General features: G+C 44.0%; 1 protein-coding gene across 1 annotated transcript in view; it reads right to left on the bottom strand.

Annotated features, from left to right (window-relative positions):
• LOC144017102 (cell migration-inducing and hyaluronan-binding protein-like) overlaps nt 1-27838 on the bottom strand; it is a 276493-nt gene that overhangs the window by 50291 nt on the left and 198364 nt on the right. Inside the window, exons 5-11 of the mRNA XM_077518355.1 lie at nt 19382-19560; nt 16264-16401; nt 14769-14907; nt 13970-14206; nt 4428-4607; nt 1604-1674; nt 198-293 (exon numbers count right to left, since the gene is read on the bottom strand). Of these exons, the coding sequence (XP_077374481.1) occupies nt 198-293; nt 1604-1674; nt 4428-4607; nt 13970-14206; nt 14769-14907; nt 16264-16401; nt 19382-19436 (916 nt within the window). The 5' untranslated portion in view covers nt 19437-19560. The remainder of the gene's footprint in view (nt 1-197; nt 294-1603; nt 1675-4427; nt 4608-13969; nt 14207-14768; nt 14908-16263; nt 16402-19381; nt 19561-27838) is intronic.

The following is a 27838-nucleotide window of genomic DNA, read 5'->3' as shown; positions in this document are numbered from 1 at the left end:
GTGTATACACAATGTAGCTCTGTGATCGGTGGAAATCAACGGGCTTGGGACAAGATGTATTTTCCGGAGTTTATGAACTCACAAATACCGCGAGAATTCCTCTTGTAGAGCAATGTTAACTAAATACCAAGCTTGAGCTGAACTTGCATCCAGGTCTGCATAGCAATAATTTACAGTGTAATGATGTGAAGAGGTACCTTGCACCCACTGGCTGCTGGCTGTTACGGTGAAATGCTCTGCATAGCTCAACTGAAAAACAGAGGAGCTTTGAGCTTCTGAGGAGGCTTTTGTCCCTATTAAAAAAACAACAAAAAATGCAAAATATGTTAGTTGAATTGAATTGTTGACCAACTTAATAAAATTGCTTCAATTGGTAACACAAGATTGAATTAAGTTAATCCAAAGTGAATGTAAAATTAATTATAAGGTCCATCCATCCATCCATGTTGTACCGCTTATCCGAGGTCGGGTCGCGGGGGCAGCAGCTTTCGGAGGGAAACCCTGACTTCCCTCTCCCCAGCCACTTCAACCAGCTCCTCCGGCGGGATCCAAAGGCCTTCTCAGGCCAGCCGAGAGACATAGTCTCTCCAGCGTGTCCTGGGTCGTCTCCGGGGCCTCCCGCCGGTGGGACATAACGAGAACACCTCTCCAGGGAGGCGTGCAGGAGGTATCCGAACCAAATGCCTGAGCTACCTCAGCTTGCTCCTCTCAACGCGGAGGAGCAGCGGCTCCACTCTGAGTCCCTCCTGGATGACTGAGCTTCTCACCCTATCTCTAAGGGAGAGCCTGGACACCCTGCGGAGGAAACTCATTTCGGCCGCTTGTACCCGGGATCTTGTCCTTTCGGTCACGACCCACAGCTCGTGACCATAGGTGAGGGTCGTAACATAGATCGACCGGTAAATCGAGAGCTTCGCCTTTTGGCTCAGCTCTTTCTTCGCCACAACGGACCGATACAGAGTCCGCATCACTGCTGACGCTGCACTGATCCGCCTGTCGATTTCTCACTCCATCCTACCCTCACTCGTGAACAAGATACTTGAACTCCTCCACTTGGGGCAGGATCTCATCCCCGACCCGGAGAGGACACGCCACCTTTTCCGACTGAGGACCATGGTCTCGGATTTGGAGGTGCTGATCTTCATCCCAACCGCTTCACACTCGGCTGCGAACCGCTCCAATGAGTGTTGGAGATCCCAGCTTGATGAGGCCAACAGCACCACATCATCTGCAAAAAGCAGAGATGCAATGCTGAGGCCACCAAATCGGAACCCCTCAACGCCTCGGCTATGCCTAGAAATTCTGTCCATAAAAATTATGGACAAAATCGGTGACAAAGTGCAACCTTGGCGGAGTCCAACCCTCACTGGAAACGAATCCGACTTACTGCCGGCAATGCGGACCAGACTCTGGCAACGGTCGTTCAGGGACCGAACAGCCTGTAATTATAAGATCATTGAATTTAATATATTCTCTTTGGATTAATTTTGGATTAACTCAATTCAATATTTTATTTTCCCCTGTGTACGCTGGAGAGGAATAGACTGGCTGGAAAATGCTGGCTGGACTGACTTGACATCATAGACTGAAAAAAGATTCTTACCTTGATAGAGAGCATGATCTTCTACAGCAGAAGATGGGTTTCCTTTCACAACTATAAAGGACCATGGATGTCTGTGGAGGAAAAGGACACCTGTAAAAAAAAAAAAAAAAAAATACATCGAAAAAAAAAACACACACACAGGAAAGACCGATAGGACAAACATGTAGCTAAGGAACACGCGCACGCATGCACACAAACAAACAAAAAACATTAAATTCATAACACAAACAAATTGCTACCGGCAATGCAGACCAAACTCTGACACCAGTCTTACAGGGACCAAACAGCCCCTATCAGGGGGCTCGGTACCCCAAACTCCTGAAGCAACTCCAAGAGGAATCCCTGGGGGACACGGTCAAAGGCCTTCTCCAAGTCCCCAAAGCACATGTGGACTGGTTGGACAGACCCCCGTGCACCCTCGAGGATGCTACTGTGTGTAGAGCTTGTCCACTGTTCCACGGCCATGACGAAAACCACATTGCTCCTCCTGAATCCAAGATTGGACTTCCCAACAGACCCTTCTCTCCAGCACTCCTGAATAGACCTTACCAGGGAGGCTGAGGAGTGTGTTCACTCTATAGTTGGAACCAGTGTTGCCACTAGCGCGTTACTAAGTAACCCGTTATTTTAATCTGATTACTTTCTTTCAGTAACGAACAATCTAACACGTTCATTTCTCCAAACCAGCAATCTGATTAAAGTTACTTTCCTAAGTGGCTGTATGTTACTATTTTTTAATTACCTCGTAATGTATGTAGAATGCAGAATTTTGTTGTCCATTTCGACGATAATTTCGAGGAGAAAATGTTTCTCTTGCATTTGGAAGTAACGTCACATCGCATGTCACGTTTTCTCAGCGGAAGACGCAACGCCGGTCACATGTACCAACGTGTAAGCGCAAGCGCTAGAAGTCTGGTTAAAACAATAGACACTACCTACCTCGTCACGACGTAAACAATGGAAGAAGCAGGAGGAGGGTGCATTTGCTCATTGGAAATACAGCCATTACTTGGCATTTTTGTCTGGTAAAGATTACAAAAACCTCTCAGTGCGTTGCAAATTTTGCACTAGCTAAAAAGTCCACATCCAATTTGAGGAAACACATCACAGCATAGCGCAATACAACTCGAGGCAAAACCGACAGGTAGGGAGACAATAAGCAGTTCTACAGTTCCTTCAGCCCAGCTATTCCAGCACCCCGGCACGCAAATAGATAAAGCTGGATTTTAGTAAAAGAGCACCAGTGGGACTGGAATGAGCTGGAAAAAAAGTTGGTCGGGCCATATACAGAGGAAATGTGTCCTATTGAGTACTGTTGACTCACCCCTTTTTGTGCAATAATAGAAAAGATCTCCTACTAGCAAAAATGCTGAGCTGCCCCAAAGAATGTCTCGTCATACTTCGAGAAAGAATATGCCAGAGCAAAAAAAAAAAAAATATGCATGACTGTAGTTCATCTCTGGCACTTGAGAAAATAGAAAATGTTACGTTATGTCACCACAGTTGCAACCAGCCTGCATGTAAATGTTATAGTTACAGTTTGTAACCAGCCTGCATGTGTAATGTGTTATACTACACCAATTTATGTATTGTAAAACCAGAGAAACAGAATCAAAGAGTTCAAATTTCAAGTTCATGCACTTTCACAAGTATTATTTAAATAATCCAGTTATCATTCTTATGTTGAGGCAGCAAAGGGCGGAAATTGGTACTAAAAAGTAATTATAAGTAATCCCTAGGGGACACCGTCAAACTAACTGATAAGTTACTTTTTGAGTAAATTACTTATTTTGACAAAGTAATCAGTAAAGTAACTAGATTACTTTTTTGAGGCATTATCAATAGTTCGATTACATTTTCAAGTAATCTGTGACAACATTGACAGTGAAGAATTAAAGTGAAGCGAGAAAGAGGGCGGAAATGGGTGACAATCATGCTGAAAGCGTGAGCAGTGACACCCCTGCTTAACGTGTGAACCTTAACCCTAAGTAAGACGTTTTGTTATTATATTTCCATCAAAAATTGATGTTTAAACATCGATTCGACGGCATTTTGAATCGATTCGAGAATTGCGCGCTGTAATATCACGATATATTGCCGAATCTATTTTTTTTAACACCCCTACCGATGGGTATGCTGTTTTGTCGGGACACTGTCACAAACTGTTGCACAACTTGGTTCTGAAATTCCCGTTCAATCGCCACAGAAACAAAGGAACATGTTCATGTTTCAAGTTCATGCACTTTCACAAGTATTATTTAAATTAGGAAAATGGATGGATATATTCTGTTACATAAATATATGACAAACACGATGCAACTAAGATACAAATGCCCACATTAAAAGTCTCCTTTAATCTCAATTCATTTTTTATTTTTATTTTTTTTTAAAAAAAGGGTAACTGTCAAACATGGCATCACAGCATGCTCCCGTCGGTGTTCCAGCTTGTTGTAGGAGTCCGGTGATTTGACCTATATTGTCGCTAAAGTGGTTGCCCCCTTGACTTTTCTCTGCTAATGTGGCTCTGTGTAAAAAATAACAAATTGACTATCTCTGCGCTAAGGGATAAGTCATGCATCACTCTCGTTATAAGAAGTAGATTTGATGTTGAGCATAGAGGGAAATAAGTCTCAGTCAGGCAGTGTTGAGCTGCAGACACACGGTTCTCTTAAGCCTGGATTACACATAAAGAGAATCGGGCTGTTTTTGTCCCGATATTGCCCCTTCCCGAACAAGGACGTCAAACGCCCGACAATCGTTTGTGTTAAAAGATTATCATAAGATTTTCTTTACATGTGAAATGTGTTTCTTTTTGTGCACTCACCTGAATCCCAAACTGTTGATATGCTGACTGCCAAGCCTGAAGATGCTCTTTTTGGCAGAGTCCTCCAAATTGTTGGAGCCCTCATCATTGACCACCATGGCTACAATGAGTTCTAAAGCCACACTATCTAAATACTTTGCTAGGCGAATACTCTCATCCTTACTGCGATATGTGTCAAACCTGTGGGAATGTCAGGAAGGTTACTTAAGAGAGCAGGCAATTGAGATGCTGACAATTCTTACTAGTCCTTGGCCCAAAATATGATATACCGGTACCATTTGAGTGGGCAAATTCTAGTTGTGATTTTTTTTTTTTTTTTTAATAACTCTGCATCCCTTGTTTATGTTTTAATATGATAGACCTCTCAGACTGGTAGCTTTTTAGTGGTTATCACCTCATGAAGTAAACAACATACCTGCGAAAACCACATTTTGACGCTGGTGCTTATCCTAGTGATTCTTATCAGTGGTTGGTAATGCTGTGTTTGGTATCATTTTAAACGACATATTCTAAGCATTAATTTAAGGCAATTTGTGAATCTCTTTGTCAAATATATGTAAATGACATTTCATGCCTCTAGAGCCTGCTTCTGTAGCACCTGACCCACTTGGTATATTTCATTTCAATTTCATTGCGTCCACAGTTTTCAAAAATTCTTGAAAAGCTCTTCAACTCTCATTTACAGAAATTCTTAAAAAAATATCATGTACTAAATGTGTCAGGCCTGCGGGCCCAGCCCGCTGAGTGTGTGTGTCTTCCAGGTGTGGTGCATTGGAGTCAAGCAGCAGGTGTGTCCAATTAATCAGCAGCCTACTTAAGCCAGCCTCTGACTCCACCACACCGCCAGATCGTCACAACTCCTGAACGAGTTTGTACATCCAGCTAGACCTTAAAACTTGAAGTGAACTTTTGCTTACCTTTCATGACTTGCATTTCCGTCCTCCTTTTCAGCCTGTCGTCCTGCCCGCAGACCCTGACCTGACACACGCCTCGCCAACCAGAACCAGCCCCCAGCACCCCACGGACTGCAACCTCTTTCTGGCCGTCCACTATTGTAATAAAACTTTGCCAACTCATTCATTCTGTTTTTCTGCATTTGGGTCCCCACCCCGCCCGCACCGGAACCGTGACAGCACGATCTGGCCAGCTATGGACCCAGCAGAGAACGATTCCGTTCGTCAGACCCTGACCGGACAAGTTGTGCTTTTGGACCAACATGACAATGCCCTGAACTTCTTGATTGGACAGGTACGTGAATTTTCGCAAGCCCTCACGACCCTCCAACAGCAACATGCGGCCTTTCAAACACAAAGATCATCTGCAGCTACACCTGCCACGCCCGCCGCACCTCCTCCCCATGTCAAAGAACCGTATGTGCACACGCCTGCCCCTTATGATGGTGATTTAGGAGCTTGCCGTCCTTTTCTAGTCCAGTGTTCTCTAGTCTTCAGTCAGCAGCCACTGTCATATGCTTCCGACCACGCTAAGATTGCTTACCTCATAGGCTGCCTCCGTGGCGCGGCTCTCGCATGGGCCACTGCTGAGTGGGACAAACAGTCCCCTGCTTGCACTTCCTTTTCCACCTTTACCCAGGAAATGAGGAAGGTCTTCGACCACCCGGTCCGTGGGAGGGTGGCTGCAAGACGTCTCATGTTGCTACGACAGGGTGCTCGTAGCGTGGCAGAGTTCGCTGTGTCTTTCAGGACTCTCGCCGCTGAGAGCAACTTTAACAATGAGGCACTCCAGGAAGTCTTCCGGGCAGCATTAAACGAAAACATCAAGGATGAATTGGCCTCGAGGGATGATCCGAGCTGTCTTGACTCGCTCGTTGACTTGGCCATAAGGCTGGATTGTCGCCTCCGGGAGCGCAAGAGAGAGCGCAGTGCCAAACTGCAGACTCCGCCCACCCTCCCGCCCACTGCTGGGCCATCACTGTCGGATCCATCTCCCATGCCACTGGCTCCAGCTTCCGCCTCTGGCCCGCCCCCAGACACTGGCAGTGTCCCTATGCAGCTGGGACGTGCTCGTCTGTCGGACTTGGAGAGGGCGCGCAGACGTTCCTCTAACCTGTGCCTCTACTGTGGAGCCAACGGCCACTACATCGCTCAGTGCCCCTCCCGGCCAAAAGGACTGACTCGCCAGTAATGGGGAACGTATTGGTGAGTCCCCTTATGAGTTCCCCTAATTCTAATCGTTTTATGCTTTCTGCTACCCTCTGCTGGGGTAATCTGTCTTTGCCCGTGTCAGCCCTTGTAGACTCCGGAGCCGATGAGAACCTGATTGATCACCGTCTGGTAGAACAAATGGCCATAGACCTGCAAACCTTGACCACTCCTTTGGATGCCACAGCCCTAAATGGTGCACTGATCTCCCATGTCAGACAACAAACGGTTCCAGTTGTACTAAAGCTCTCGAGTAACCACCAAGAGGCAATCAGTCTACACGTGTTTGACTCTCTCCAAGTTCCCATAGTGTTGGGCATGCCATGGCTCAAGCAGCACAACATATTGACTGGACTGTGCCCAACATCATTTCCTGGAGCAATTATTGCCATAAGAATTGCTTACTGTCTGCTGTTGTGCCACCCAGTGGCCAAAACCAACAAGAACTGCCCGACCTGTCCTGCGTCCCTCCCGAGTATCATGACCTTGCCCGGGTCTTCAGCAAACACCATGCTTCTTCTCTGCCCCCTCACCGACCGTACGACTGCGCTATCGACCTCCAGCCCGGAGCGGCACTTCCACGAAGCCGGCTTTACAACATCTCACGGCCGGAACGAGAAGCAGCAGATTCGTATATCAATGAATCACTGGCAGCAGGTATTATCCGGCCTTCCTCGTCACCAGGGGGAGCTGTTTTTTTCTTTGTGGACAAAAAGGACAAGACCCTTGTGTTGACTATCGTGGTCTGAATGATATCACCATAAAGAACAAGTATCCCCTACCCCTGATGGACTCCGCGTTCTCACCTCTTCATGGAGCCACCATTTTTACCAAGTTGGACTTGCGCCAGGCCTACCATCTTGTCCGAATCGGGCAGGGCGACGAATGGAAGACCGCATTCAACACACTTAGGGGGCACTACGAATATCTTGTCATGCCTTTTGGCTTAACGAACGCCCCCGCAGTCTTCCAGGCCCTGGTCAACGATGTTTTGCGTGACATGATTGGGAAGTTCGTCTTTGTATATCTTGACGACATCTTGATTTTCTCAAGTTCGGACTCTGAACATAAAAGACATGTACGCCATGTACTCCAGAGACTCCTTGAAAACAAGCTTTTTGTGAAAGCTGAAAAGTGTGAGTTCCATGTAACCAAAACCACCTTTTTGGGCTACGTAATTGCTGAGGGACAGCTCCAAATGGACCCCGCCAAAACTACTGCAGTCACCAAATGGCCCAGACCCACGTCCAGGAGGGAGCTGCAACGCTTCCTTGGTTTTTCCAATTTCTATCGCCGATTCATCAAAGACTACAGTCGTGCCGCAGCTCCTCTTACCGCCCTTACGTCCACAGTGGTGCCCTTCAAGTGGTCTGAGGAGGCTGACCTGGCCTTTAGCAGGCTCAAACGTATGTTCACCACTGCTCCCGTGCTTGTCCATCCAGATCCACAGATGCAGTTCATAGTTGAGGTGGATGCCTCAGAGGTGGGGGTCGGAGCGGTTTTGTCCCAGCCCACGATGGAGGAGGACACCCGCTCGTTCGTCTTGGCATGCACGGTATGTGCCCAGAACAAAACTTCCTCCAAGCCCAACTCTGGCCTGCTCCACCCGCTTTCTATTCCCAAACGCCCATGGTCCCACATTGCCCTGGACTTTGTTACCGGACCTCCCCCGTCTAGAGGTAACACAGTAATTCTCACCATTGTTGACAGGTTTTCCAAAGCAGCCCACTTTCTCGCTCTTCCCAAGCTCCCAACTGCCAAAGAAACCGCTGACCAGTTAGTCCAACATGTCTTTCGTCTACATGGCATCCCTTCAGACATTGTTTCGGACAGGGGGTCCCAGTTCACTTCACAGGTCTGGAGGGCCTTTTGTGCTGCATTAGGCATCGGCCTGAGCCTCTCGTCCGGTTACCATCCTCAAACTAATGGTCAATGTGAACGCACCAATCAGCAACTGGAGACAACCCTCCGCTGCATCACACAGTCCCATCCTGCTTCATGGAGCACTCAGCTTGCTTGGGTAGAGTACGCCCATAATTCCCTACCCAACGCCTCCTCAGGTATGTCCCCTTTTCAGTGTTCTCTGGGCTACCAACCACCACTGTTTCCCTCCCAGGTCAGTGACCTCTCCGTTCCATCTGTGCAAAGCCACATGCGCCTATGCTCCAGGGTCTGTAGGCAAGTCCGCTCCGCCCTACTCCGGTCCTCTGCCAGAATGCAGGTACATGCCAACCGTCGCCGCATTCCTGCGCCTACCTATGCCGTCGGCCAGGAGGTATGGCTCAGTAAGAGAAACCTGCCGCTAAAGGTAGAATCCAAGAAGCTGTCCCCTCGTTTCATCGGCCCCTTTGAGATTGAGGCTGTGATCAACCCCTGTGCTGTGCGTCTCAAGATCCCGACCTCTCTTCGTGTACACCCCACTTTTCATGTCTCACAGGTAAAATCTGTTTCATCTAGCCCTCTGTCCCCTGCTGTGCCGCCACCGCCCGCTCCCCTCATGATTGATGGACATCCCGCCTACACTGTACGCCGCCTCCTTGACGTTCGCCGCCGCGGTCGCGGTCTCCAGTACTTGGTAGACTGGGAGGGTTACGGACCGGAAGAACGCCGCTGGATCCCTGCTCGCCAGGTCCTGTGCAAGTCGCTGATCCGCGACTTCCATCGTGCCCATCCTGGTCGTCTGGGCCGTGCTGCACCTGGTGGTGCTCGTAGGGGAGGGGGTACTGTCAGGCCTGCGGGCCCAGCCCGCTGAGTGTGTGTGTCTTCCAGGTGTGGTGCATTGGAATCAAGCAGCAGGTGTGTCCAATTAATCAGCAGCCTACTTAAGCCAGCCTCTGACTCCACCACACCGCCAGATCGTCACAACTCCTGAACGAGTTTGTACATCCAGCTACACCTTGAAACTTGAAGTGAACTTTTGCTTACCTTTCCTGACTTGCATTTCCGTCCTCCTTTTCAGCCTGTCGTCCTGCCCGCAGACCCTGACCTTGACACACGCCTCGCCAACCAGAACCAGCCCCCAGCACCCCACGGACTGCAACCTCTTTCTGGCCGTCCACTATTGTAATAAAACTCTGCATTTGGGTCCCCACCCCGCACCGAAACCGTGACAAAATGAAGTCCAGTATGGCTTCAGAGCTAAAATGACAACATCAATGGCTCTGATTGGAGCAGTAGAAGAAATAACAAATAGACTGGATAAAAAGAAGCATGCTATTGGAATATTTATTTAACATTTGATACCCCAAATCATTCACTTTTACTCAATAAACTGGAGAAATATGGGATTAGAGAGATAGCTGGCAACTGGTCAAAAAGCTATTTAACCAAACAGACACAATATGTTAAATTGGATGACCATCAATCTGATAAACTTGGTATTGCTTGCGGTGTACCGCAGGGATCGGTGCTGGGGTCTCAGCTTTTTAATTTGTAGATAAATTACTTCTTTAATGTATCAAAATAATTGAAATTAATATTGTTTGCAGATGATAGAAATATCTATAGTAGTGACAATTATAGCTGTTATGTTCAGGAGTTGGATCCCAAAAACGGAGAAAAAAAAACAATAGTTTTGACATTTATTTGTTAAACAAGGTTTCAACTGACGGTGATGCAACCATCAAGGCTAACAGTGACATGAAAAAGAGAAGTTAGTAGAGAGCAGGGTTCCCGCGGGGTCTTAAAAAAAAAAAAAAAAAAAAAAAAAAGTCTTAAAAAGTCTAAAATTCAGAAAGTTAAATTTTAGGCCTTAAATGTCTTAAAAAACAGCCATATTTTCCATCCTAGGTCTAAAATTTAATTTACCCAAGTCTAAAATTCTTACATCCGCTCCTTACATTCCGAGAAGTGTCTGCTCTGTAGAAAGAAAGAAAAAGAACAGAACAAAAAATGTGCGTGTTGCGTTTTCTATTATTTGCGTGCTCAAAGTGGAGGAGACATTTGAGGGGGTGCGTTTGCATTGTAGTTCAATGTAGTTCAGGCGGGCGGGAGCGAAGGTACGTGGGGCGGTGCAAATGAGACGGTTGGTGAGATTTGACGAGCCGCGGATTGTTTTGCCGCGAGATACAACAACAGGAGGGGGAGGAATTATCGTTGTTGCTGTCTGCGGACATCCCGAGCTCAACATATTAAGCTAACACTACCGGGACAAAAACAAACAAATGGGCAGGGTGGTGAACGACGAACTTGGCAGACCTGGGTTGGTATGTTTTCACTTATTTGTTTTTGTAACATTTGTTGAACTGTGTACCAAAACAACAGAAGACATTACGATTGATATTAGCCAAAGCATCATTAGCATAGTGCTAGCCAATTAATTGCGATGCTGAAACGTTTTCTTTTTCTGTGAGGACTTTTGCCATAATGTAAGTAAGTGAAGCAAAGCAAAGCCCCTATCTTTGGTGTGTGTGAATGTCAATGAAGCGGCCGCGTCCAGAGGTGTGAACGCACTGTACGGCTCTGGCAATGTAACGCTAGCGAGTAAAGCTAATCGAAACATTTGTTTTTGTCATTAATTAGGTGACTCGGTACTCTGTCCACTACCGGGAAACATACATTTTCTAGAAAAAACTCAAGTGTAATGGTTGCCGAATTACTTGAAATGAAGAAGAGCATTGAGCCACTTCTTCAGGAAATACAGCAATTGAAGAAAGAGACACAAGAAAAAGATGGACGCATTGTTGCCTTGGAACAAAAAGTGGATGATTTGGAACAAAATTTTCGTATCAACGATGTGATAGTCACAGGTATCGAGATCAAGCCGCGCCGTGGCCCTTCGAGAGCTGCGGCTAGCACGAGCACGGAAGATTCTGACCAATCTTCAGGGAACGAGACTGTGGAACAGCAAGTGACACTTCAACTCAGAGATTTGGGATTAACTGTTGACCCTGCGCACATTCAGATGTGCTTTTCGCTTCCAACTGGAGGGACACGACCACCGGCAGTTCTGATCAGGTTTGTTGACAGAAAGAAAAAGATTGCTCTTCTGAGAGACCGTCACAAGCTTCGTGGGAAACATGTCTACATCAACGAAAACCTCACCAAATGAAATGCTGACATCGCCAAAAAGGCACGACAAATGAGAAAGAATGGACTTATCGAAAGCACGTGGACAAAAGACTGCCGAATTTTCATTCAAACTAAAGATAACTCTGGTCAACTAAAAACACGAATCGTGAAAGGAGCTGAGGAATTGGCAGCGCTTGAGAGACAACAGTAATTCACAATATCACAACAACAACAACAACATCGCTAATTACCCAAAGCTGGAGTTGTATATGATTACTTGCTGACTTTGCCAAGGCTAACTCTTGTTTATACACCTGCATTGATAACATGTATTGCTGTTCCCGTTTGAATGTAAATATTGTCTGGCTCGAATTCCGTTTGGACATTTGTTGTAACAGTCAAGGCTACATGATAAGGCTGTATTTGTGGCTACAATGAAACTGCTGTCATTACACAAAATGGGGCTGGTGGTCTGGTTCCTGGAATGCGGCTGGCGTGGGCCGTTCTGCTGGGTGAGCTAGGCTGGGCAGCGCAGGAGTCATCAGATCTACAACATGCTCGCAACCAGTGGTGCTACCTGACCAGAATCGAGTGCTGAAATTGCTTGAATCGCAATGGGCAGAATGCAAGCCGACCTACTCTTCTGGAAAGCACAACATGTGTGAAAGCTGATCCGAGGTCAGCGAAGACCCTACTGGTGAAAGAGAAGAATTGCGCTTGCCTTGGCTGCTCGCCTGGCGGGGTGGGCCTGCTGGCGGCGTCTGGGGACCGACTCACCAGTTCCAAATGACTGGGACTAGCCACAATCTACACACAGACATTCAAGATGAACTGAGCGAGCAGTGTTTGGGATAGTATGGGATGGATAACGATAAAAATTAATGACTATTCTAAATAATGTATATGATTGATGCGTTATAGTAATGGGTCGATGGGGACAGGTCTCGAATAAGCTTCGGCTTCTACCCGTCAGCCCTTCTTTCGGATGTCAATGTTGCAAATGATGTGATGTGATTGATGTAAGCTGTAATGTGTCCGAAAGGAAAAAATGAATAAACTAAACTAAAACCAGGTATGTCACCTTAGCGGAAAGAGTGAACCGGGTTGGGGAGCAGGAGGTTTGGCTCACCAGAGTGCTCCCCTTTACTGATGATCTCGGTCTTTTGGCTGTTGAGGACAAGTTGCAGCGAAGTGTCCAGCCTGACCACAATACAGGCACAAGTTAACCGACAAACGCCTCTGACGTTCGCCGGGGGTCAGATTGGTCCGATTGAGCTGCATGGGTTCTTCCTGGGCTGGTTGTGGGGCTGGAGGCTTGGCCGTGCTATGAGGCAGCGGTATGTGATATCTGGGGGGTTCGGAGGTTTGAGCCTGCCTTGGCGTCCTGGCGGTTCTCTCCCTCCTTCGTTCCTAAGGCGGTTATCTAGTTTGATGGAGAGCGAAATCAACTCTCCCAGTGATGATGGCTCCTCACGAGTTGCCAATTCGTCCTTTAACTCATCTGACAAATTGCGGAGAAACAAGTCAATCAATGCTGCCTCATCCCATCCACACTCCGTGGCCAGAATCCTAAATTCAATAGAGTAAGAAGCAACTGACTGGGACCCCTGACGCAGTGAAAAAAGGCGGTTTCTAGCCTCGCGTCCCCGAACAGGGTGATCAAAAACTTTGTGGAGTTCCGATGAAAAAGCATCAAATGAACTCAGAACAGGAGACCCCTTCTCCCAAAGAGCTGTGGCCCACAGTCCCGCCTTGCCTCGTAAAAGGTTAACACAGAAAGCTATCTTAGCTGTGTCCGTAGAATAACTTGTGGGTTGTAAGTCAAATACCAAATTACAGTTAACAGTTATTTTCTAATTGTTATAATGTGTTGCTACGTTTTGGAATATGACATATTTGTTTGATCTGCTCAAAAACAAACAAATCAATCAATCAAGTTTTTACTTAATGAGGTGGTCACTAGAAAGCTACCAGTCTGAAAGGTCTATCATATGAAAACATAAAGTAGGATGCATAGTTATATTTAAAAAATAAATAAATAAATAAATAAATAAAACAGGCCCATAGACCATAAATTATCCAAACAAATCTAATAAAACCTAATCTTGTAATTCATAATTATTATAATTAATAATGAAAAAATAAATGTACTGTCTAATGGTTTACTTAATGAATAAATAATAATCAGTACAACATTTGGGGGATTTGGTACAGTGATAGATGTACGCACACAAACAGTGTGTGCATTCTAAAAAATCCCAAGTGACATGACACAGACTAACAAATTGTTTAAAATCATTGTTTTCTTATCTGTCTATACACAGACAGACTGACAGACGAAGAAAGTTTCAGCTATGAGTGTCCACTCACCTATTATTACTCAGTACCTCTCCAGTCTTGGGGTCAATTATATGGACAATAATGCCTCTGTTCCCCCAGCTCCTCTCCAACAGGTAGTGATTTTGGCGGCTTTCTCCAGGGAAGAGGGTTTTATTCAAGAAAGTCCACGAGAGCTTTTTTGCCCCATGGATTTCCAAAGTCCCTCCTGTGCCTACACCAATGTATTTGCGCCCAAAATAGCTGTGGTCCTGATCAGTGTCATCTGACCTGATAACAAAAGTGTGAAAGAGTCATTTTAAAAAAACAAAAAAAAACAATAAAAGCTGCAATGAGTACATACAGTATTGAGTCACGTAGTCAAATCTTGCACTTATATTATGAAATTTACTTCTCGCCTAGCAAGCCTCAATACTGCAATCCGACGTTGGAAGTCAGAAAGTCCACCGGCATGAGCATCAAGGACAACGGGGAAGGCGAGCTGCTTACTACATGCTAGCATCGAATATCCTCGGGTTAAGCTAAGCTCCCGTTTTGAAGCAAAACACCACAGTCATGAACATAGCGATTTGCAGCCAGTTGTAATTTCGAAGTCCGTTTTATGTACCAGAACGCTTGCTTTGAATTCATAAAAATTCGCCAAATCAAACCTAAACTCTAAAACCAAGTCTTGACCTTTTAAAAAGAGGTTTTGCGAAGTGCGGACTGGCCAAAATGTCCTCACTTAAAAAAAAATGTCCTCATTCTGTTGGATAAAGACGTATTTTGGTCCTCACATTGTATTATGTACAAGAACACAAACACACACACGTTTTAAATTCTTGAAGTCTACCTTCCAAACAGAGAAATGGTAAGGTTCCCCTTGTAAGGACAGTCTGGACTTCCAATGTGCAGTTCCCCTTTATTTCCGATAAGAATGTGTTTTGTCCGAAGAAGAATTGGCCGGTTGGTGTCAGCAATCACCAATTTCCCTAAACAGATGAGAGACACAAGTAAAGGAGACAGGAAGAAGAAAGAAATACATTATATGTTGTGTGCTGAGAGGTTTGGATCCCAAAGGCGCAGACACAAATAAGATTTTATCTATTTATTCACATCGAGAGGCACAGAAACTCAAGAGACGCTGTACACAGGAACAGGTGGACAATAATCCGGCAAAACACACACAATTCTCAGACCCTTAAATAGAAAGTCAATCAATCTCATTGGTTGTGGCTAGACATGTGAGTACCAGTACTGACATGGAATTCTCTGTTGGCTGTTAACCCAGTAATTACAGATAGTTCCTGACATCGACAAACATCATATAGCATGAAGATTCCTGACATCACATAGTCCAGACATCATATATGCTAAACTAGTTTAAACTGGATGCTGTTAGATCAATATCCAAAACAGACACGTAATGGGTCGTGAATTCTGGCGCACGGTCATGAACTCTACTCAAATTTAAACCAGCCGTGACTCCAGACATGAGACAAGACCCAAACATTACTCCTGCATGACTCGAGTCATGACAATTAAAGCCTCCTAGGATTTTTGTCAAGCTCCATTACCCTCAGACACTTCCTTTCTTTTATACTATTTATCAGAGGTGGGCGTGTCAATGAATTTTGAGCGTCTGTCATTCGGCAATCGTCAACAGTCAGGACACCCTTTCGTCACTGTCAATCTGTCAATATTTCAACCCTAACGGCATTGTAATGTCTATTCGTCATTCGTCTTTCCCTCTGAGAAATGGGCGTCCACCATGGCATCCGTCATTGACGGACTGACTGACTTTTCATCCATATTGACGGAATGGACTATATGCACAAAGCACTTCCGCATTCGACGTATTAACGCACCCTATGGAGCCACAACACTGACAATAAGATTTGGTATTGAAAAAAAAAATGTAATTGTGGAAAAAGCTGCATTGGCATTGAAACAAGTATTGGCATTGTAAAACTAGAATTGCCATTGTAAAAGGTTGTGTTGAAAAATAAAATACAAACATTGAAAAAACTTTTTTTTCACCATATTTTTTTGTATTATGATGTATTTTTCAATGCCAATCTGCAGTTTTTTTTCCCGCTTTCTCTCTTTTTTTTTTTTTTTTGAGATCGCAACGTGAACATGTAACAAAAACATGAAATCAGTAGCATTCACATACAATTTAATTAGCTGGGAGCTAAACTGGTGATGCATCAATGATTCAAACAAATTAATAAAAAAAAAATAAAAAAAAAATAATGGAAGGACAACCTTGATGCTATGTTGGATCAAACACGGTGCTGCTCCACAGAGCAAAAACAATGGGTCAAACATTACTTTGTCTGCCTTACCTCCATTAAGAATCTCAATGGAGTGTACAGTAGCAGAAGTTGTGAGGAGGACCTTCCTGCCATAACTGATGACAACACGATGATGCTTGCTATGTCCTGGCATCCATGGCTTCAGCCCTGGTTCTTTGTCAGGGCACACTGTAAGAGTGTGCGAGAGGAAACAACAGTTATACTTCCAGTATTCCACAGAACGTGTCTTCCATCCATGCAAAAAACAAACGAGTTAATATTGGTTGTTGCTAACTGCAATAGAAAAAAAAAACGATTCAAAGAGCTCACAAATGAAGGTTCTATTTCATCCCTCATCGACTGCCAGGTGGCGCATACCCAATAGACACGTAATCAGTGTCCCCCAAGTGACCCATGTGTGACGTATAAAAGGCCATGGAACCTGGAAGACAGTCTCGCAATTCTTCTCGCGCATTTGACTTGCTCTTGCTGTTTCTTCTTGTCTGTTGCTGGAGGCCTGTCATCGTGTTTGCTGGTGTTATTCATCATACACACTCGTTGCTGCCGACGGCCGCTGCTACTTTTTCACCGGCGGCCTGTGTGATTCGGATATTGTTTGCACGGCAGTGATTCCGCGCCGGCTGACGCTGCTGCTTTCACCGCCGTCTTTTGCCGCTTCTTTTTTTCCTGTTATGGAAGGCTCCACTCGCTGTATGAGTCATGGCTCCTCCTTCATACCCGAGGAGGGATGCGTTGACTGTTGCCTAAGTTGTTGCAGTGCAGCCTGTGCCGACGCTCGTCCCCTTGCCGACTCTGCTTCTATTGGCTCCATGCCTCAGTCAATTGGGAATGTAGACCAGAGGCGACCATCGTCTGCTGGGGTGGTGTGCTCTCCTCCCCCCGGTCACTGGGAATGCTCAAAGCACCGTGACAATATTTGTAGGGGTACAATATTGTCACGGTGCCTTGTTGAGTAAGAAATATCGTTCCGATTCTTGGCTTACCTTGAACGTGAAGCGTTTGGAGGCTGCTTTGGAGGAGATGAGGGCTTCTCAGATGAGAGACCGGCTTCCTTCCACCACTAGTGCGGTGTTGCCTACTGCACCTTTGCCGGTGTGTGTACCGGGATGTTGATGCCATCTCTATTGCGGCCTTGGGTAATTTTTCTGGGACTGGATGCGCTTCTGCGGCTTCGGATTCAGGCTCGTCTGACCAATCCTCTCCGTCCTCTGAGCTTGGTTCGTCGGGTATGGATTTGGTGCATGCTGTTCTGTTTAGTGCTTTCCGGCATTTTTGGCTGAATTCGTCTGACCTCACCCAGCCACCCCGTGAGTGTGGCCTCTCCCCACTTGGTCATCCCTCCTCTCCTTTCTCGGTCCCTGCGTCTCGGCACTATCTGGCCAAACTTCAGTCCTGCTGGAGTAACACTGGGACTTGCCATGCCTTGCCTTGGCTGTCATATGGGGTGCTGCGGCTGCCGGCCTGGACTATATGCCTACTGTGGAGTCCGCTGTGGCATCCCTCATTGTCTCCCCTGAGGAGACCCTTAGTCAAACTGTGAAGCGATCTTGCCCTCAATGTCACGTGACGGATTACCTGCTCACTAGGTCGTATAATGCGGGGTGCTTGCCTCGGTAACGCTTTAGCTCATCTTCTGCTTGCGCACTCAGCGGCTTTGCAGGATGCTGATGTGGAAGAGGCTTCGTCCTTTTGTAGCCTGGCATTGAGAGACTTTGCCCTCTTATCTAGGGAGCACAGCCGGTGTTTGTTATTCTTGATCCAGGCGCACCGTCCGACAAGGGGTGCTGTGCCAGCCCGACCTGAGTCTTCCAGGTGGTTGCTACGGAACCTCTCTGTGGTTCCGGGAGAACTATTCGGTTTTGCTGCAGTGTTGGCACTGGAACAGACGGTCCGTGCTCAAGTCAAGTCAAGTCCAGTCCAGTCAACTTTATTTATATAGTGCTTTCAAACAGCCTGAGCTGTCACAAGGCGCTTTACAGAAAGACAACAACACTAACGTAACAAAAAGATTAACAGCAATACAATACATTACAATACAATCACAACAAATCAACATTCTTCCATGCCTACTACATACGCCTTGATGTTTGAATCAGTTCTAGATGAAAGAGGACAGAATCAGTCTCCTTTCAGCAGTTGATCAGAGACGTGATCTCAACATGCATGATGTCACACACGTCTGCTAAAAGCTAAGTTTGCTTGCAAGCTAGCTCATAAACAAGCAGCCGCTGCGTCCGTGATGAGTACGACACACACAAAAAGAATGGTCCAATTTTCCAGTCCCATCAAAACTGCTTCTCCTCCAAGCGAATCTCCATATCCACATCCCGCGCACACCAAAATTCACGTCCACACCTTCACCGGCATTTGTCCAGCTCACCAGCGTAGACTGTCCAGCAGTGGGCTAAAAGGCTACAGTTTGCCTGCCTTACCAAGTCCTTCGCCCCTCCTGGGTCTTCGGGGGCTGCTCTCCCGGCCACCTTTCCGTCGCGGCATGTGCAGCAGTAGTTTTGGCCCAGTATGGGCTCCGGTACTCAGCGACACTCGCAGAGACCAGTCACTGATTTTCGTTCATCTACCCGCGTCTCTCCCACTAAGCCCCGGTCTGTACGCCCTACCCCTCGTCCTTCCCGGGCCCCTAGGTCCTGGAAATCCAGGGATTGAGACCGTTGGGACGGCTGTCGGTTACTTCTACTGTCAGAAGCTCCCTTCCACAGGTGGTGTGCCCTTGGGAAGGCTGTTTCGGCTGTTGCTGCCTGCGTCTCATGGGTCCAGGCCAAGCCACCAGGCGCTTTCCATCGAGCCCCACTTCAAGCCTGGCTCCAGAGAGGGACCCTGTTGACCAGCGTCCAGGCGAAAGACACCGAGGTCCAAATATTTCATTTTGACTGATATAGGGTCTTCTTTGTCTGTTTCTCTCACCTATATGCCCTGGGTGATGCTACCAGGAGGAAGTCCCCAACAAATTATCTCTGAGTATCATTGGGGGACACAAACCTCTGTAAGGAGGCAGCTTAAAGAGGAACAGAACAACACTCTTGCTCTTAATACCACAAAACTGTATTTTCAAATATTGCTTTCCCATGATTTTGACACTTTATTAAATATGTTAGAAATGAAATAGGTCAGTGAAAAGCTCAGAACTCACATGCTTGAATGCTGCAGAACAGTAGTGATGCAAAAAACACAAAACAAGTCTTCATCTCTCTTGGCTTCCCACAGACCAACCCCACACCAGAGGCCTTCTCAGGTCGTTTCAGACCTCCCACTGGGCTGCAGATGGAGTAGCAGTGTGCCAAGTTCAAAGGGAGCGGTTATCAAAGAAATCTGAAAAAGAAATGCAAAAAAGGAATGTACATGACGTGTACACCTTTACAATATTAGACTATACTCAGTCCCAAGATTGTGGCAATATTTGAGTAACCTTTTACTAAAAGTTTCAATTGGCTTGATTTTAATGTCCTTTAATTTCAGCTGGCATATATTGCCCACTAAATAGCATTCCCATTTTAGGGTTTTGATATTTTTATATATAAACAAACCAAAACAAAACATCTAACTCACAAATTGAAGGCCATGAGTAATTGACTAGGGGCAATATTGTCATTGTGATTACAGATGTGTAAAAAATAAATAAATAAATAAATAAATAAATAAATAAATAAATAAATAGTCGATTCTGAATTGTTTTGCATGAGAATCGTAATTCTTTTGAGAATCATTTTTTTTGGCACACCCCTACTGCCTATCGATTTGACTGTGACTGTCCTTGTAGCACCAGCATTATGTTGGTGATGACTTAACGAGCTGGGTGCAGCATATTTTCTGTCCAATTTGTTTACTGTATTTTTAGATAAATTCAACTTCATTTGTTATGCCCTTATTTCCCTTTTTATGTTCCTTTTTGTAGTTGTTGGTGATTATTTTCAGAGAGAGAGAGAGAGAGAGAGAGAGAGAGAGAGAGAGAGAGAGAGAGAGAGAGAGAGAGAGAGAGAGAGGGAGTGGGGGAGAGAGGGGGGGGGGGGGGGGGGGAGGGAGGGGCATGTGCGTGGCGGCCGTGGCTCAGGATGTAGACACGGTCCAGTAACCGGAAGGTTGGCTGTTCGATCCCCACTCTCCCCAAAAGTCATTGTCTCCTTGGACAAGACACTTCAGTTCACACACATTGCCTCCAGTGCCACACACACTGGTTGGTGTCTGTAATTTGTAAATGTTTGGTCGTGGTCGGAGGTGCGCACTGGCAGCCGCATTTCCGTCAGCCTGTGGCTACTTAAGTAGCTTACCGCCATCAGAGTGTGAATGTCTGAGTGAATGAATAATGTATCCATTGTAGAGTGTCTTTGAAGTTCCAGAAAAGCACTATATAAATCTGATGCATTATATATCCATTCATCAATTTTTTTAACAGCAACTCCTCACAAGGGTCGCGGGGTTGCTGGAGCTTATCCCCATAGCCGTTTTTGGTTACGTCTAGTCAAGTTTCTGCACGTTTAGTCAAGTTTCTCTCCGTGTAGTCAAGTTTCTCCCCATCTAGTAAAGTTTCTCCACGTCTAGTCAGTTTCTCCACGTCAACTCAAGTCTCCACGTCCACTCAAGTGTCCAATCCAAGTCTGTCTACGTCAATTCAAATCTGTTCACGTCAATCCAAGTCTGTCCACGTTCTGCTGAGTCATGCCATAACCAGTCTATCCACGTCATACCAAGTCTGTCCACATCATGCCCAGTCTGTACACGTTCAGTCCAGTAATACCAACCAGTCTGCTCATATCCCATCCAGTCTTCTTACTTGGTTCCAGTAAATAAAGTTGTTCTCATTCCTGTTTGTCTCCCGGCCTTGTTTGTCCGTCATTGGCTCCCCTCATCCACACGCTCCACACACCTTCATCATGACAGAAAACAGCCACATTCACAAAATGGCCATAATAGCTTTTATTAATTAACGAGTCCGCTGAACGCGGTTTGGTGGATTGTGAACTAAAAAGACAATTTTATCATGAATGTCAGTACTGGTCTGATGTGCTTCAGAGAGTTATGGCTGTAGTGAAATTTTTGTCAGAGTGGGGACTGTCTTTAAGAGGAAGCAGACACCTTTTTTCTTTTAAATCCCACATGGAAAAATATGGAAATGCTGGAAGTGGAACACCCTCATTTTTATCTTTAAATGTGTGTGAGGAATTTATCAAGCTGATAGGTAAAAAATTGTTCGTAAAGTGAAAATGGTTAAATATTTCTCAATTGTTGACTCAACCCCTGACATTTTCCATGTTGATCAGATGACATGTATACTAAAGATTTGTGTCGCCACTGCAGATGGGTGCATTGAAGAGCGCTTTGAAAAGTTTTTGCCTATAATAAGGCACACTGGTGAAAGCCTGTTCCAGTCACTAAAAAGTGTTTTAGAAGAGATGGGCATTGATATTGCAAATTGCAGGGGGCAGAGCTATGATAATGTCAGCAATATGTCTTGAGCCTACAAAGGGGTACAAGCACGCTTGAGGGATATCAACCCCAAACTGAGTGGGTGACGTGCAGCCCGCACACTTAATATGTGCGCTGATTTGTCAATGGTGAAAAATAAGCAGAGCATCTCGGTTAGGCTTTGCGAGCTGGTGGGTGGGGGCGGGGGGGGGGGGGGGGGGGGTCTATATTTGATAGTTAGCCCAGGTGTCTATGAGTAGGTAAATGCGGGCTCTGTTTATTACATCCCATTTTTGATTAAAAAACAAACACAGGACATAAATAAAATAAACTGTAATGTTCAGCAGCGGCTGGTGCTTTTGTGTCAGTTTGTGATGCTACATCAGTAACGTCACTGTGTGAGAATGGTTGAAAGCTACCCATCTACCCTTCCCGTTAGCGAGAGAATTACTAAATAAAACAGACATCGTAATGTCATCAAAAAGAAGCTATCGCAGGGGTGCGGAAAAACGGAAGAAAAAGAAAACTAGAGATGAAAAAACGGTCAAGGAGAAAGTTAAGGGACTTGTTGGTGATGAATAGATGGAGGTGAAAGCTTTTATTTAATTTTAGCTTTTATTTAATTTTTATTTTTTTAGCAAGCTTGTTTATTTGTTTTGCTAGCCAACTCGCTAGCCTCGGGCATTTATTTATAGATATTAAGTGTTACTCAATGCACACACTGCCCAACTCCATAATCAATAAAGTTATTTAAAAAAAATAGCCTCATATTTATCCGAGTCATGATGAATGAAAGAGGGGGGGGGAGCACGACAGCATGAAAAACTAACCAGCTATTCTGTGAAATGGTGAAACTGAAAATGCCTATTCATGTTGAGCACTTTTGATTTTATAGCACTATTTATTAATATTTTTTGCATTACGTACTGTATCGGACATTTTGGACAGTCACGTGATCATCGTGACGTATTGCGTGCGTAAAATACACATTGAATTACATGGAATAAATGACAACAATGAGACTCACAAGGAATTATTGCGTCCCATGGCGGAAAGGTGGAATCACACCTTACAACAAAGACGCACTTCTTCAAAAGCAGTACAGCCACGGAGGACATGCCAACGATTTTTTTTCCAACCGAAAGCCGGGCCGGATAAAACTGGCAGATCCAGCCGCCGGTGAGTCAAAGTGGACGGTAAGCATCCAGATGACTTGTATTCTGCTAGGCTAAGCTACATGTTGCGTGATAAGCACGCTTTAGCCCACATTAGGAGCGGCCATCCCCCACCGCCCCACTCCCACACGAAATAACATGAAAACCGGACATGTTGAGGACTTTACTCTGAACAGAATTGGCGCAGTGTTTGGGATTGAATACGTCTTTTTCCCATTATATCAGCAAATTCACATTGAAATGAGCGAAGACGGCTTCCGGTTACGCACGGGATATGTCATCACGTGACCAGGATAATGGTGTTCCCCGCGGTACGTTCAAAATCTGATAGTTAATCGGTTTAGAATAAAATTCAGGGAATAAGATGCTAGAGATATTTGCACTTTTATTCTTTGTACACAATGCCTAATCCAATACTGGAAAATGATTAATAATTGTTGTGTCGCTTTAAAAATAATTCTACAAAAAATTCTTCTCTCTCTCTCTCTCTCTCTCTCTCTCTCTCTCTCTCTCTCTCTCTCTCTCTCTCTCTCTCTCTCTCTCTCTCTCTCTCTCAGGGGCCTGTGACAAGCAGCCGCTTAGTTCGGTTATGCCTTGGCCCTGAGGCTGGCTAATCATGGTAAATTAGTCGATTTACAGCAGGCTAAGATTTCTCTCTCCTGGGATTGACCAATCAAATAATGCTAGCAGGAAAATTGCCGGTCACGGCAAATTAGCCACCTTCATTTGTATAAAAGTACTTGTACTTGTGAAATCAGCAGAAAGTTGGATTTTATTTATTTAATAGGGGACAGCGCAATTTAATTTAAAAAAAACATAGAAATTCACAAATTAAAAAAGCCAGAATTAGCCAGAAGTCTATTTTCCATCTGCAGTCCCCTGGTGTTAAAAAAAAAAGCAATAAAATACAAAAATAGAAGTACAGCACAGATACACAATTAGTAAAAACATAAAATTGGACTAAACAGGTCCTGACACACTAAGAAAACGACACAATTTTGCTGTTAAGAATAGCCAGTACACAGGGGAGGTGATGACAAGCACAACCTCGGTTCCTACTTCAAAGGCAAAATGGGATGTTTGAATGAGTCATTGAGGGACACAAAGTAGTAGTGTTTATCTTTTAAAACAAAGTTAACCAAAGGAAAAAAATAAATAAAATAAAGAAAATGTCCACTTTCTTAATACAATTGTTTCCAGAAGTATTTGATTCAAGGTACAAATTTTGCACGTTAATTCTAAGAGAAGAAATAGTTACTTATGCTAACAGATAAAATAAAATAAAAATCTCTTTTGAGCTTTTTGTGAGTTTTTTTTAACTTGTTTTATTTAAAAAAAAAAAAAGAAAAGAAAAGAAAAAAAAAGGAAACTAGGGGGCAAAAAAAAGGAGGGCGTAAATTCTAATGTTTTGTTTAAAAATTTTGGATTTTATTTTAAGGCAAATTCACACAGCCCTACAACAAATCTGAGCCTTAAAGGGAATAATTTCACAAATGATCAAATCAGACTGCTGACTACTGTAGCCATTTTTTGTGGCCATTTTTAGGGGTCATATTTTAACGAACTCCTACAAAATTTGTCCGACTGTCTTCAAACTTGGTGTGTTTCATCTTAAGATGTTTAAGATGCAAAGTTATCGAAAGTTTTTTATTTAGTCGCACGCCGTTGGCATAGCGATGCATTGTTTGCCAAGTAAAATGCTGCTTTTTTTTTTTTGTTGGTTTAAAGATGTGCGAAAACTCATGAAACTTTGCACACACATCAGACTTGTCATGAACATTAATATTTTAGAGATTTCTTGTGCAATTTGCAATAAATGGCTCAATAGCGCCCTCTAGACATTATGAAGCTTTTGCGATTGTATGATTCAGCTAGATTTGTAAAAATTGGGATACCTATCAGCTTAAGACTAACAAAAAAGTTCAAAAAAAATTCTATAGCCATGTGCCAAGCCATTTTGATTTTATTTTGTTAATTGTGCATCATTTTTGGCCTTTCCATGAAGCGTTGCAAACACAAAGCATGTCAAAAACATTTACAATTTAGACAGTTTCCTATTTCACAGTACCCCAACATGCCAGAACCCCGACGTGCAAGTACCCCAACGTGGCCCGGGTTGCGAGGGCCCTTTATAGCTGCTCGCAGCTCTAGTTTAATTTGTATTTCTTATTAATAAAAAAAAACAAAAAAACAATCGTGATATTCTATTTTTGCAAGATCGCCCACCCCTAAGTTATCTTAAAATTAGAGGTGAGAGTACTGAAATAGACTCAAATTAAAGCTACATTGATTTATTGATTTATTTATTTATTCATTTATTTTTTTATTTCCAATTTATGGTACAGGTCTAGAAAGCTATTTAGCAAGAGTAAATAGACAGTGATCAATTAAAATGTGTTCTTCACTCAGTTACTTTTAAAACAGCAAGAGGATTGGGCACTGCAAAAAGTATAAGAGGCTATAAAATATATAACTGTATTTATTCATGAAGAACCATGTTTAGAAACCTACTGTAAACAGAGTGTAATTAAAAAACATGTTTATAATATATAACTATATCTGATCTGTTCCAGTGTGCTTCTCTATGACTCCCATCTTGTCTTGGTGTCACAATTGCCGGTTTTCACATTCAGACAGCTTTTGAAATTGAACATTGACATTCAGCACTATTTAATATTTGATTAATGAATGAATGAGCGGTTTGAAAAATGGATGGATGGATGAAATCGGACAAATCTGAGCAACAAAACAAGAGCTGGGCCAAAACTGTTGCTCACGTGAAAAATAGGCTTGTTCAAACAGTTTTTTGTATCAGATGCAGATACCTGGAAAGAAAATGTCTCTTTCTCTAGTTCATCTTTTGATGTCAACCCATTTCAGTCGACAATAAAAATAAAGGAATTGCCCTAGCTGAGTACTTTTGGAGGAGAGTGTGTCTAAAGGTAATGAGATCATTACACCTATAAACAGATTGTACAATAACTTGTTATGAGATGTAGCATTTAATGTAGTCTATTTTTCATGACTGTACATTCGGAAACAAAGAGTCAGCAAACTTAACGTGCTTGTTAGCTGACATCTTCCTGCTTGCACAGGTGTGTTGTGCATTGCTGACTCAAGGTAAACAGATCTAGGGTTCATCATAATTCCTTCAAGCATGCAAGCGTTTCTCCGAGTCTGAGTCACTTGTATCCGCTTGTCTCTACTTGTCCTGCTCCATTTTCCAAAATAGTTTTTTTACTGCTAGATTGTTTATCTGGTCATTAGGTAGTCAGTATTTTCTGTGTGAATGTTTTCCTTGTTTTGTTCTTGCAGAGCTAAAGTAATAACAACACACAGTCCATACAGCTTCCAGTCAGATCAATGGATTCAGTCAATGGATTATATGTTTTAAGGATTCAAAATATTTTATGTGACTTAATGCCTACAGTGGATTAAATATTTGTCAAAATAGCATTTCCCTTCTTGTAAAAACATCAAGGAAATACACTGATTAAATTGTTTTTCTGTTTTGCTCTGTTAATGAATCTAAACATCGTTTTACAATTTAGAATTGTACCCACAAAAACAAATCAGTCAAGAAATACGAAATAATAATTGTATTTTATTTTTTTGGTTGACTACAATTGGGCTTCTTAGGCCTTGTTCAGACTGCCAGCCCAAATCCGATTTTTAGCTCATCCAAATTGAATGTGGATGGCTCTTCTGTAGCCTGAACAGTCACAAAACGCATGAAAAAACGCTAATTTTTGCGGGACAGATTGAAACCACATGCGGGAGATAGTTTCACATCCGATTTTGGACAGGATGCGTCTCAGTGTGATCAGCTCGAAACACACGGATTTGACTACCCGTGACGTCACTCTACGCGTGCAAAAAAACAAATGCGCCCACGCTGTCAATATCCAATCGGTTCGCTGCCCGGCTGGTTCCTCACATGATCGGTAGGCAAACACCTTGACGGCTCCACTGCCCTGTCGGCTCCTCTCATGCTCAACTGGAAATAACAAGGGTGCGCGCTCCCCGTTTGCCACTTTGCCAATGACAAGGGGGAAACTGGAGTGGCAAAGTAAATATTCCCCACACACGCCACACTGGCACGGCCAATTTCTCAAAATTGCACTAGGAAGATCGCTACACTGCAAAAACACGTCTGCTTAATATGAGATAAAATACACTTGTTCTTAGTGTAAATTTACTAGGAACAAGTGAAATTATCTGACAGTGCAGTAAGATAATTTAATTACTTATATTTCTTGAAATAAGAAAATGTGTAGATCTATATTAATTAATCTTAAAATGAGCTTTTAAACACTTATTCTAAGCAACAAATCAAGGAAATGAAATCTTAAAATAAGCTGCTAAGTAACAAAACAAGCAACTAAATCTTAAAATAAGCCATAAATGTCATGTTGCTGGGCTCTCAGTGTGTTTTCCTTGTCTCACAGTTCATGATTAATGAGAGGGGCGTGTCCCCTGCACCACACCTGCAGTGCATCACCTATTAGGCCTTCATAAGGACTGGGACTCCTTGCAGCCACTGTCGAGTCGTTGCTCCGTCTGCTCACAGCCATCGTCTAGTGTTTCTACTGTTTTTCGCCTTCGCTAATTATAGTCCAAGATTCTCGATTTTCATCTACGTAAGTTTTGCTACGTCTCTTTTTGTTCCCACTTTTATGCGGTGTGTTTCATAGCTATAGTAAGTTGTTGCTTTCTTGTGTTTGCGGTTTGTAGCCTTCGGGTCTTTTTGTGTTGTGTTAATTTCCCTCCTTGCAATTTGCAAGCACTTTTTGTTAACCTTTTTCCTGGCTGTGTCCAGCGCGTTATGATCATATTCACGTGTTTTGGTGAATAAAACCTCTCGCTTACTCCTCTGTGTTCGGTGATTCTGGGATCCACTCTCCGGTCGCACCGGAACCTTAACAATAAACACTTATTTTTTTTAAGTTATTAAATGGCCTTATTTCAAGTAAATTAAATCTGTTTTGTTTTTTCAAAGCGTAAAACACTAC

The sequence above is a fragment of the Festucalex cinctus genome, chromosome 4, assembly GCF_051991245.1.
Source record: "Festucalex cinctus isolate MCC-2025b chromosome 4, RoL_Fcin_1.0, whole genome shotgun sequence".
Classification (NCBI taxonomy): Eukaryota; Metazoa; Chordata; class Actinopteri; order Syngnathiformes; family Syngnathidae; genus Festucalex; species Festucalex cinctus.
The sequence above is the reverse complement of the archived record's forward strand: the minus strand, read 5'-3'. Positions and strand labels throughout refer to the sequence as shown.